Source organism: Schistocerca serialis, chromosome 5 (genome assembly GCF_023864345.2).
Source record: "Schistocerca serialis cubense isolate TAMUIC-IGC-003099 chromosome 5, iqSchSeri2.2, whole genome shotgun sequence".
NCBI classification, from domain to species: Eukaryota; Metazoa; Arthropoda; class Insecta; order Orthoptera; family Acrididae; genus Schistocerca; species Schistocerca serialis.
The window spans coordinates 673,023,835-673,036,448 of NC_064642.1; the positions used below are offsets into that span (position 1 = coordinate 673,023,835).

At 38.8% G+C, this 12,614-nt stretch overlaps 1 protein-coding gene across 1 annotated transcript in view; it reads left to right on the forward strand.

The window, feature by feature from the left end:
* The first annotated feature begins 2,634 nt into the window (after positions 1-2,634).
* LOC126480987 (phospholipase DDHD2) overlaps positions 2,635-12,614 on the forward strand; it is a 194,677-nt gene continuing 184,697 nt past the window's right edge. The window contains exon 1 of the mRNA XM_050104426.1: positions 2,635-2,840. Coding sequence (XP_049960383.1) covers positions 2,696-2,840 — 145 coding nt within the window. The 5' untranslated portion in view covers positions 2,635-2,695. The remainder of the gene's footprint in view (positions 2,841-12,614) is intronic.

The window sequence follows — 12,614 nt, forward strand, 5'->3', positions numbered from 1 at the left end:
AGAAAAACATGCAAAACTTGAGTAACTGGGAGAGTTTAGAGAAATCGTCTTTCTAGTTTAAGTCATGATAAACGTACATTCCATAAAGGTTTTTTGCATCATACCCTTTCTAACTCATTTCCATACAGTATCAGATAGAGACCTTGGTTTTCATTCATCTCTCCAAATTGAATATTATTTGTTTTCTTCACATTAAGAGCAAGCCAGATGACACTGAACCATGACTGCAATGACATGAGGACTTGATCAGTTGTTGTAGGCAGAGATTCCCTAACATCACTCACTAATACATCAGTGTCATCTGCTACAACATGGTCTTGGCTGTAGTTTCTGAGGTGTGTATGTCATATAAAAAAGGAACAGAAGGGGGGCTAACACACTACCCTGGGCTACATCTATTTCGATGTTCATTCAATCAGATACTAATCTGAGATGATGTGAGCTCCACAACCTGTGATCGGTTTTGCAAGTATGATTCATACTATTTGTTTATATCCCTTTTATCCCTACTGATCCCAACATATCTAAAGGAATTTCACGACTAACAATACCAAAAGCTTTATGAACATCTAAAGTAACTCCTACAGCACTACTATTATTATCCAAGATGCTCAATATGTCACTGGTGTAGTCCATTATCACTGTTTCTGTTCCTGTACGTTTTCAAAAGCCATGCTGATTATTATTAAGTAGACTGTGGTCATTTATGAACTTGGTGATTCGTTGATTCATTAATTTCTCAATTACTTTGGAGCAGTGGTTGTCGAACTGCAGGCCATGGCAGCATGCAGCTAAAATCAAATATTCATATGATTTGCAGTTCCTCAGCCATATACAACTAGCAACTAACAGACAAATCCAAAAACTTCAGCTCTTGTTACAGCTTTCTGAAGAACGTAGTTTTCCCTCCTAGCAACAAACAAAAATACTTTAAGAGACAATAATGTTTTAGGATATGCTCAATGCTAACTGATGCTGGTGAATTTGGCTGTGAGCTAAATATAGTTGCTGCTTACCTAAGGTGCAGATGGGTAAGTAGTGTGGCCACTTTGAGGTTAGAGAATGTTTTATTGTTTGCCTTTCAGTAATGGCAACTTAGGGGCATGCATGACTAGTAGAACTTAGCTGCTATGCCAGTATAAATTTTGAGACAGAAGTAATATTGATTTGTGAACAAGCATTACAGAGACTGTCATTTTAAAATGCAGTAAACGTTTGTAGCAAGTAATACGAAACTAAATTAAGGCTGTTGTAATACAACACTAGAAGAAAAATGACATTAAAATATTTAGTAAACAATTGTGATCATGTCTTATATTGCATAAAGCATTTGAATATAATTGCAATTACTGTTATTAACCAATTAATTATTTGTTTATGTAGATAAAACAACAACACTTCAGCAGGCAATTACAATATCTCAGCTTTGGAACTGCTGAGGATGGCAGCAATCTGAAACAAAGAACACTTGACATGAAGTGTTCAGAATGGTGCCGATTTTTAGCTATCGGTACTTGGGGTCCAGCAACTAAACTATTGTGCTTTTGCTATAGCTACGCTATTGGGGTTCCCAACACACTAATTTAAGTGTTTACGAATTAATAATAAGATCGTTATGTATGCAGCTCCAGGTGCCACCCACAGTGTCAGTACAGGCTCTCGAGCAAAAATATTTGCCGGCTACTATTTTAGAGAATGCTGGGAGGAGCTTGATAATTTTCAACTTTATCATTATTACCACTCTTGAATAAAAGTATCACTCTCATATTTTTAATCTATAGGGGAATACTGCCTTAGTGTTTGATAAACTAACAATGTGAGGCAAGTACTTTGCAAGTTGTGAAGGAGTAATGATTATAAGTGACAGTGGCACTTCATCTACACCTGCCGACATTTTTCATTTGAGGCTTTTAATCATCCTTACTGCTTTATGTTTACTAGTTTCACCATCTGGTACTGAGCTAAACTAATTGACGTGACGTTCTATCGAGTGTTAATACACTATGATGTTGACGTGACATGATTTGACGTCCCGTTCCGTACGAATCGGCCATTATGTTATTTGGAAGGTCTCCAACAAACATTAACTGGACCCAATACGCTACCATGAGGAACACTTAGGTTACATGTTTCCTGTCTGACAACTGCTTTACTAAAAATTTGTCATTGTCTGACGTGGGAACTATCTCTGCTTTCTGATTCCTGCTTATCAGGTAAGACTAAAGTCACTCGTTTGCTATTCCTCTAACGCCTAGTACTTCCAACGTGTTTAGTGCTATTTCATGGTCAAAACTCATCATTGTCAAAAACCTTGTACAAGTCTACCTGGACACAGTCATCCTTGTCAAAAGTTTCAAGTAGCGCTTTTATGAACATTGTCATAGTCGGTGTCTCTGTATGGCCGATATTGTGCTTCTACCTGTATGTGCCCTAAAAGTATCTACGATGGTGGTCAAATATTATTTTCATGTATTTGTAAAATCTTCTAATTTGTGATAACTGAGAATAAATTATTAAATAAGTAAAGGTCTCTCACGGGACAGTCAGAGGTGGTTCGAGTCTTCGAAATCACTTAGTCCATTTGATACTGTTGATTAGGAATATCTTTAAATTGTAATCTTAGATGTTCCGGAATCGGACATGTTTATACAGTTGTTTTGACTGAGAAGATTTGGTTAGGTATTTTTGTTTGGAAATGGGCGATAGAGCGCGACGTGACAACCCAAAAGTCGTAAATAACCCTTTGTTATTTGCTGCTGGGAGTGGCTTTCCATTCGAAAACTTTTCGGAAAATCCTCTTCTAGTGCCTGTCTCTCAAGCGGATCCTGTATTGCCAGATGGTATGTTAAGTTTTTTAAAACTGATTCTTTTACTTCACAGGTGGTAGCTGTAGCGAAACTAGTTTGTGTGGGTAGATGAAATTGCTAGAATTACTTTCAGGTACTTTGAAAGTATGTTAACAATTGAAGCAAGAAGTTAGTAAACAAAAGCTTTTCTACTGTCAACCTATTTCGTATGTATCCTTTTACAATCTTATGTGCGACGATTTTTTATGAATTGGTCGTTACAGGATTGTCAAGCTTATTACAATATTACCGGTTGTCAACACATAACCACCATAAATAATAAACAAAATCTAAATGATGTTTTACTTTGGTCTCATTTGTACATCTCAAAGATCCTTCAAATGATGCTGTTATAGTGTGCGTCATTCATCCTGTAACTACATCTGCATCCACACTCTGCAAACCACTGTGAGGTGCATGTCAGAGGGTACGTCCCACTTACCAGTTCATAGGGTTTCTTTCCACTCTATTCACACATGGAGTGCGGTAAGAATGATTATTTGATTGCCTCTGTGTATGCAGTAATTGTTCTAATTTTATTCTCATGGTCCCTATGTGAGCGATATGCAGGTGATTGTAGTACATTCCTAGAACCATCATGCAAAGCCACTTCTTGAAACACTGTTGATAGACTTTTGTGGGATAGTTTACATCTGTCTTCTAGAGTCTGCCAGTTCAGGACTAGTGTAGCAGGGGATACAACCCGTCGGCTTTGGACATTGACGTCACAAGTCGCCAATCGAGAAGCGATTCTTCTTAGTGTTGTAGCTCCCTTCAGTGGCTGATAAGTGTTTTTTGGCTTTTTTTAAAAAAATCTCACTAGATAGAATAAACAGATCCACTTTATTAAGCAATCAGTAAAAAAACGAAACTGAAACATAACAGCAAAAGCGAAAATTGTAAACTGCTATCTGGCGACTTGTGACGTCATTGTCCAAAGCCGCTGGGTTGTATCCCCTGCTACACTAGACCCGCCAGTTCAGTTCCTTCATATCTCTGTGACACTCTCCTATGGATCAGACAAACCTGTGACCATTCATGCTGCCACTCTCCGTATACATTCAGCATCCCCAGTTGGTCCTATTTGGTATGTGCCCCACACACTTCAGCACTACTCTAGAACCGGACACATGAGTGATTTGTAAGCAGTCTCTTTGTAGATGATACCACTTCCCTAGTATTCTACCAATAAACTAATGTCTACCACCTGTTTTACCCACGACTGAGCCTATGTGATCTTTCCATTTCATAACCTTACAAGGCATCCTGGTATTTGTATGAGTTGGCTGATTCCAACAATGGTGCATTATTGCAGTCATAGGACACTACATTTTTGTGAAATACAAAATTTTACATTTTTGAACATTTAAAGTATGTTCCCAATCTTTGCAACACTTTGAAATCTTGTCGAAATATAATTGAATATTTATGGCAGCTTCTTTCAGATAGTACTTCATTATGGATAACTGTATCATCTGCAAAATATCTGAGGTTACTGTTAATGTTGTCTGCAAGGTCATGATAAACAACGTGAACAGCAACGGTCCAAACACACTTCCCTGACACACACACATACCTAAAGTTACTTCTACATCTGACGATGACTTTCCATCCAAGATAACATGTATCCTCCGTACCAAAAAGTCCTCAGTCCAGTCACAAATTTCAGTTGATAGCCTGATTGTACTTTTGACAATAAGCATAGATCATTTTATGGAAAAGGCCAGAAATGCGTAACTATGGGGTCTTATCTCTTATGTTTAGCAGGAATTCTAATTAAGCCGAATCCTGAAGGTTCATATCACTTATGTTTGATACAAAATCAGATGAAACCAAACAGTTATTTCAGTTGTAGCAACACTTTTTATTTCACAAGTCATTTCTCATATTTGTTTACAGTCCTCATTCTGGGTCAATGGAAGTGCCCGATTTCACCTGTCTGCTTTGACCTGTGACATAAGGGTGTTGTGGTGTATGATGTTATTAAAGCACAGTGTTTATGAGTTGGTTGTGTTTGTAAATATCATCTTGATGTGTTTCATGGTGCCCTCTGGTGGTGTGTGATGTGTCTGCCCACTCTTTAACTTATCAATTGCAACAAGGACACATGACTTGTACTTTCAAGAACCTTGTGGATGAAATGAGTTTCTTTGGCCTTGTGGGAATTCTCTGTAGGTTTCATGTGATTTATTCTTTCCTTCAGTTCAATTATGAAACTTGGGAGATCAATGTCCATTGTAATATGAAGTTCCCAGAAGAATTCTCCTTGTAATTTCAGTGTACTACTTTACAACATTTCTGCCACTGCAGAATTGCTACCGAGCGAGGTGGCGCAGTGGTTAGCACACTGGACTCGCAACTCGCATTCGGGAGGACGATGGTTCAATCCCGTCTCCGGCCATCCTGATTTAGGTTTTCCGTGATTTCCCTGAATCGTTTCAGGCGAATGCCGAGATGGTTCCTTTGAAAGGGCACGGCCGATTTCCTTTCCAATCCTTCCCTAACCCGAGCTTGCGCTCCGTCTCTAATGACCTCGTTGTCGACGGGACGTTAAACACCAACCACCACCACCGCAGAATTGCTTGCATTCCAGAATGTGTAACCTTAGCCCAGTAATATTGTGGGCAACATATTACAGCATTTAGTTGTGGACTCTTCAGTGTACAGCAAAGCCTTTTAATTTTTCCATTAGCTTGTGGGTAGTATGCAGCCATTCTAGTCATTTTACTGCCACAGATATTTGATAAGGCTCAGAATGTGTTAGATTGAAACTGTGTTCCTTGATCTGTAATTGTTGTGGTATTCCCATGAAGTTGTAATCCAGGATTTGAAAATGCTGTTGCTACTGTCTCTGTTTCAATGTTTCAAAAGGGTACAACTTCTATCCAGTTGATAAATGTACCAATATGTGTTAAGCAGTAAGTAAATCTATGGAGGATGGTAGAGGATCCACCAGGTCAGTATGTACACCCCTAAAAATGTTTATTAACTGTGGGGAATTTTCCAATAGGCAATTTAGAATGCCTTGTAAATTTGCACTTTTGCCAGGCTGTTCATGCATTACTGTATTCTTACACACCCCTCCTCATGTTTAGTCAGAAGAAACTTGGGTAATATGAGTTTTACTGAAGATCTAACACTTGTATGAACCATGGTGTTGCAATGCTTAAAAACTGTCCTGCTAAATTGTTTGAGAATGTAGGGACAAATGGTTTCAACTGATATGTCACACCATAGTCATAGATCAACAGGAGTAGAGACTGCTTCAGTTTCGGTGAAGTGCTGCCACTTGACTTGAATGAAATTGTACAGCAGGATCCAAGTGTTTCAACATTTTTTAAAATTTTTGTAAGAAAATTAACAGTTTCAGATTGGCACTTCTCCTCAGGGTTGAAAGGAGATAGAATCACCAGTTAGTCTGTAAGCATTAACAATTCCATTTAATGTGGATTACTATCTGCAGAATCCAGTACTGTTATTTCCATTTTATCAATAAGAACCCAAAATATAAAATTTGTTTTAAGAAATTCATTAATTCTGTAAACCTGTATCATCACTTATTTTACTTACCTATTTCTACAGATTTCAAGATTAAAATGTGACTATCAGACTTGTTTGAGTAGAAGAAACTGCTTTACACGAGGCCCAGGCTGTGCCTCTCAACATCACCTGCATCTATGCTCTGTACCCCATTGTACCACATATTAAATTTTCTTCCTATTCCATTCATATACGTAGCAAAGGAAGAAAGATTTCTTATATGACTCTGCGCAAGCTGTAATTAGTCTTTGTTTGTCTTTACTGTCCACGCAAACCAAGTTGACACTCGGTGCAATTGCTGATGGAAGTAACTCTAAAGGCAGTTCCTGTTTAAGGTTGCTCCCATCAGCCACTGTGCTGAGTATAAACTGTATTTGTACAGATAGTACCAATCCTGCAGAAAAAATACATTGGGGGCTGTAGTATTTTCACATATCCAACACTTAACATTGTTTCTCAAAGTCTTGTTAGTAGGTTTTTGCAGTTAGGTGGCATTGTTCTGCCCTTTTTTATATAGGCCTACATGCAGCATCCCTGTTTAGTTCTATCCTTCAGTGTTCTAGGATGGGATATATAAGTGATTTGTAAGCACAACTGTAGAATCGAAGTCTGCCACCTACTTTACCTCCAATTAAGTCGATGTGATCATTCCGTTTCGTATCTCCACAAATTGTTTTATCCAGATATTGGTAGGATTTGCGTAATTCCAAATGTTGGTCATTAATATTGTAGGGGAAAAGTTACTAGTCTTTGTGACTTTGAAAACATACCAGGTTCTTCCTGGATACTTGTAGAATGTTATTCAGATATGAGTAGTTATCTACATCAGCAAGAAAATCAGTTTGAGGTTACATTAATATTGTCTACCAAGTCATTAAAATACAGCTTGAACAACAAGAGTTCCAACGCATCTCCAAGACATGCCTGAGGTTATTCGAGCTTGAGTGTGATAGTGACCAGCACCTGAAATGTTGATGTGATTCTTGAATTTCTCCTGGCATATTTGATAATCAAAATATCCACGGGTGTACTGCCGGTCTACAGTGTCCAACGGGCTGCCGCCGCGACCGAACCCAGTTCCCTCTGAGCAGCCATAGCGTACGGATCTCCGTGTCGGCACAGTCACAGGAGCTCAGTCCGTCAGTTCACCTGATGATGGCGACATGTATGATTGCTGAAATATTGTGCCCGTTGGACACTGTAGACCGGCAGTACACCTGTGGATATTTTGATTGAAATATTGATGTCGGTGACAGAATGATCTGTAGGGATCCGTTTATCTATGTTCACACTATATGTAGTCAACTGCTCTTTGCTGTATATAACCCACTTTTAGTCACAAAACTAAAACTGCAAGCTACATTCAGAAAATTTGTATTAGGTAATAGACAAGTATCCAGTGAGTACTTTGGTTGATGCTGCATACATATAGGTCCCATCACACATAATCTGTGAAAAATTCAGAGATTTGGGGCACTATGTAACTACTACTGTTGTTCTGTACCCCTCTTTAGTTCTCTATCCAAGAAAACATTTTACATCTTGCCTTTCAGTAATTCTCAATATGATCATGCCCTGATGGGCAGGGGAGCAATAGTCTCTGGCTGTTTGCTGATGATGTTGTAGTGTACAAGAATGTATTGTTGTCGAATGATTGTAGGAGGATCCAAGAGGACTCAGACAAAATTTCTAGTTGGTGCGAATAATGGCAGCTTGCTCTAAATGCAGAAAAATGAAAGTTAATGCAGATGAGTAGGCGAAAAAATCCTTGTTCTAATACACCACAGTTGTGTGTTGATGGGCACAGTTGTATTGATTAAATGTCTAGGTGTAACATTGCAAAGTGACATGAATGGGATGAGCATGTAGTACGGTAGTATTCAAGATGAATGGTTGATTTCATTTTATTGCGAGAATTTCGGGGAAGTGTAGTTCATTTATAGAGGAGAAAGTATGTAGCACACTACTGCGATCTGTTCTTGAATATTGCTCGAGGGTGTGAAATCCCCACCAACTTGGATTACAGGAAGACATCGAAGTGATTCAGAGGCATGCATGCTGCTAGATTTGTTACTGGTTCATTTGATCAGCATGCAAGTATTACAGAAATGCTTTATGAACTGAGATGGTAATCTCATCTCTGGAGGCAAGATGTTCTTTCTGTGAGGCTCTTAAAAAAAAAAAAAGGCATTTGAGGCTGCTTGCAGAACAGTTCTGCTGCCACTGGTGTACATTTCACACAAGGACCAGAAAGATAAGATAAGAGAAATTAGTGCTCCTATGGAGGCATGTAGATGGTAGTTTTTTTCCCTCGCTCCATTTATGAGTGGAACAGGTAAGGAAATAGCTAGTGGTGGTATAAGGTACCCTCTGCCATGCACCGTACAGTGGCTTGCGGAATATGTATGTAGATACTTTTCAGAAGTCTGCCGCTGAAGCCAAGTGCCCCCATGCGGCAGACCTGGGTTCGATTTTCGGTACTGCCAGGGATTTGTCTGTGATGGGAGGATGGACTGGGTTCCATTCAGCCCCTTGGTGCCTATTTTTTCCACCTCCATAGCAGACAGATCAGCGCAACTGACTGCCATCTGGAGACTGTGAGTTTGATTCCCTCTGTAGCAAAGGATTTTTTTCTATGTGGGAGGAGTGGTACAGGGTGCATTCAGCCTAGAGGCCAATTGAGGAGCTACTTGACTGATTAGTAGCAGTACCAAGGTCAAGAAACCCAATGGCAACTGGGAGAGCAGTGTGCTGACCACATGCCCCTCCCTACTGCATCCAGTGATGCCACTGGCAGAAAATGACATGGTGGTTGGTCGGATCTAGTTGGCCCTTCTAGGGACAGATTGCAGAACTTTACCATCTTACTTACTTTTCAGAAGTCAAGATCCACCTGAATTTCACATTAATGATGTTTTTGGAATCTGTGCTGGATGGTATTTAGGAGGTAATGCTTTTCAATATACTTCATTATATTTGAGCTCAGAATGTATTCTAAGGATCTACAACACAAAGCTATCAGTTACAGTGAACAATAATTTTGTGTATCATTTTTGGTGTGCATCTCGTAGACACACACAAGTGACTTGCACAATTTTCCAAGCACTGTGCATAGGTTTTGTTCAAGAGATCTGTGGTGTATTAAGGTTAAGATACTGGTTAACTTTGCGTTGTGTATAGAATGATGACAGGGATTGTATTGGTCCCAAGGCCCTTTCTTGATTTTAGCAATTTTATTTGTTTCTCAGTGTCTCTGTAGTGCCAGTCACCATTGATATCCTTTATGTAATATGAAGGGCAGCACTATGTCCATTGTTTTACATTCACATTTTTCTGAAGTAGGCCTATGCAGAAAATGAAAATGATCAAATTCTCTACATTATGATTTAAAGTTAAGGCCATAGCAGCTGGAGATAGTGGTCATGCGTGCACGAGGTGTGCTTGCTTGTGTGAATGCGTGTGTGTTTCCTTTCCGAACAAGGCTTTGGCCAAAGGCTTATGTGTAACAGTGTTTTTGTTGTGCCTGTCTGCAACTCAGTGTGTCATCTGTACAGTGAGAAGCAGTCTATCCGTTTCATTATATTGTCATATATCTAAAAACAAAGATGCTGTAACTTACCAAACGAAAGCGTTGGTATGTTGATAGAGACAAAAAACATGCACACAAATTACAAGCTTTCGCAACCCACGGTTGCTTCATTAGGAAAGAGGGAAGGAGAGGGAAAGACGAAAGGATGTAGGTTTTAAGGGAGAAGGTAAGACCTTAGGGAAGGTAAGTCTTTCTGCTCCCGGGATTGGAATGACTCCTTACCCTCTCCCTTAAAACCCACATCTTTTCGTCTTTCCTTCCCTAAGGTAAGTCTTTCCGCTCCCGGGATTGGAATGACTCCTTACACTCTCCCTTAAAAACCACATCCTTTCATCTTTCCCTCTCCTTCCCTCTTTCCTGATGAAGCAACCATGGGTTGCGAAAGCTTGTAATTTGTGTGCGTGTTTGTGTGTTTTTTGTCTCTATCAACTTACCAACGCTTTCGTTTGGTAAGTTACAGCATCTTTGTTTTTAGATATATTTTTCCCACGTGGAATGTTTCCCTCTATTATTTTCATTATATTGTCAGTATTTCAACTGGATTTTCCAATCTAAAGTTAACTGAACTTATTTGTTACACAGAAAAATGCATACATTTGTCAGCCAAGTGAAGCAGGATAGAGTGGTGTGGAGCAGACAGAATTCTTGAAATTCATTGGTTGGGTGGAAGACAGAAGTTCTAGTCAATATTGTGGCTTCTTTGACTAGTTTGTTTGTTCCATGTTCCATAGATAATTTTCGCAATAAACCTGAACATGTAAATTGAACAAAGGCTGCAGAGACAATTAAACATACTGGCTTACCTTCAGGAGATGAAATATTCAGTACTACTGATACACATATAAAAATACACAACAGTATCCGAGCTTTCAGAACTACTGATTCTTTCCTTGAGGAGGAGAGAGAAATTGGTTGGAAGGTTTAAAGGTAGAGCACGTGACTTGGTCTACGGGATGAGAGGAACACATCAATCTGCACCTGGGATGAGGTGGATACACCTGTTTTGAAAACAAGGGGAGGCAAAAATCTGCAATTATAACCTGAGGGAGTGATCTAAGACTATTGGTGTTCATAATGTACATAAATGATCTGACATTGAAAGTTCCGTAGGACTACTTGTAGTTGTTGTTTTTTTTTTTTTTTTCTTCCCATGGAAGTAGAGATGAAGAATATTGTAACAGGAAGACCTGCAGAGAAGTGAAACTTGCTGCTAGTACTAGCAATTTACCCTTGAAATACCAGGTGTACTGGTATGAAATGAGCAGTAAGATACAAATGTGTCGATACGGAACATTTGTTGTGAACGAGCCTTAGTTTTTTTTTGTTTGGTTGGTATGACATCTGTCAAAGATATTTAGTATACATCAAGTCATGGAACAAACAACATCGTATGTTTTCATCGTGTTAACAATGTCGAATTTTGTACCAGATAGTGACGATTTGCGGAAAGCATTAATTTTTTGTTTTCATTTGAAAAAAAAAATAAATAAATAAAAGAAAGGTGCTGCAGAGTCGCATCGAATGCTTGTCGAGGCATATGGTGATAATGCTCTATCAGAAGCAACATGCAAAAGATGGTTTGAACAGTTCAGAAATAATGATTTTGATTTAAGAAATGAAGAACGTGGAAGACCACCAAAAAAGTTCGAAGACGCCGAATTGCAAGCAATATTGGATGAAGATGATACTTTGAGTCAGAAGCAAATGGCAGCAATGCTAAATGTTACACAACAAACAATTTCTGACCGTTTGAAAGCTATGGGAAAGATCCAAAAGTGTGGAAAATGGGTTCCACATGAATTGAATGAAAGACAGATGGAAAACTGAAAAACCATTTGTCAAATTTTGCTTCAAAGACATGAAAGAAAATCAGTTTGGCATCAAATTGTTACTGGCGATGAAAAATGGATTTATTGTGTTAGATAGAGCAGCAGTCAGTTGTAGAATTAAGTTCCATTAATATGACATTTATAGTCACAACACAGATCAGATTTCGACCTGTGTCAGGTCATTATCAATGCAGTGCGGAATTGTAGCAGTTGTTCGGGCTCAAGTGAATGCTTACACAGTTCAACCATTAATTCTAGTCAAGTTGTGTCACAAGCTTCTCTTCTCACCAATTCTATTCAATACCTCCTCATTAGTTATGTGATCTACCCATCTAATCTTCAGCATTCTTCTGTAGCACCACATTTCGAAAGCCTCTATTCTCTTCTTGTCTAAACTATTTATTATCCACGTTTCACTTCCATACATTCCTACATTCCATACAAATACCTTCAGAAACGACTTCCTGACATTTAAATCTATACTCGATGTTAACAAATTTTTCTTCTTCAGAAACGCTTTCCTTGCCATTGCCTTTCTACATTTTATGTCCTCTCTACTTCGACCATCATCAGTCATTTTGCTCCCCAAATAGCAAAACTCCTTTACTATTTTAAGCATCTCATTTCCTAATCTAATTCCCTCAGCATATCCCGATTTAATTCAACTACATTCCATTATCTTCGTTTTGCTTTTGTTGATGTTCATCTTATACCCTCCTTTCAAGACATTGTCCATTCCGTTCAGCTGCTCTTCCAAGTCCTTTGCTGTCTCTGACAGAATTACAATGTCATTGGTGAACCTCAAAGTTT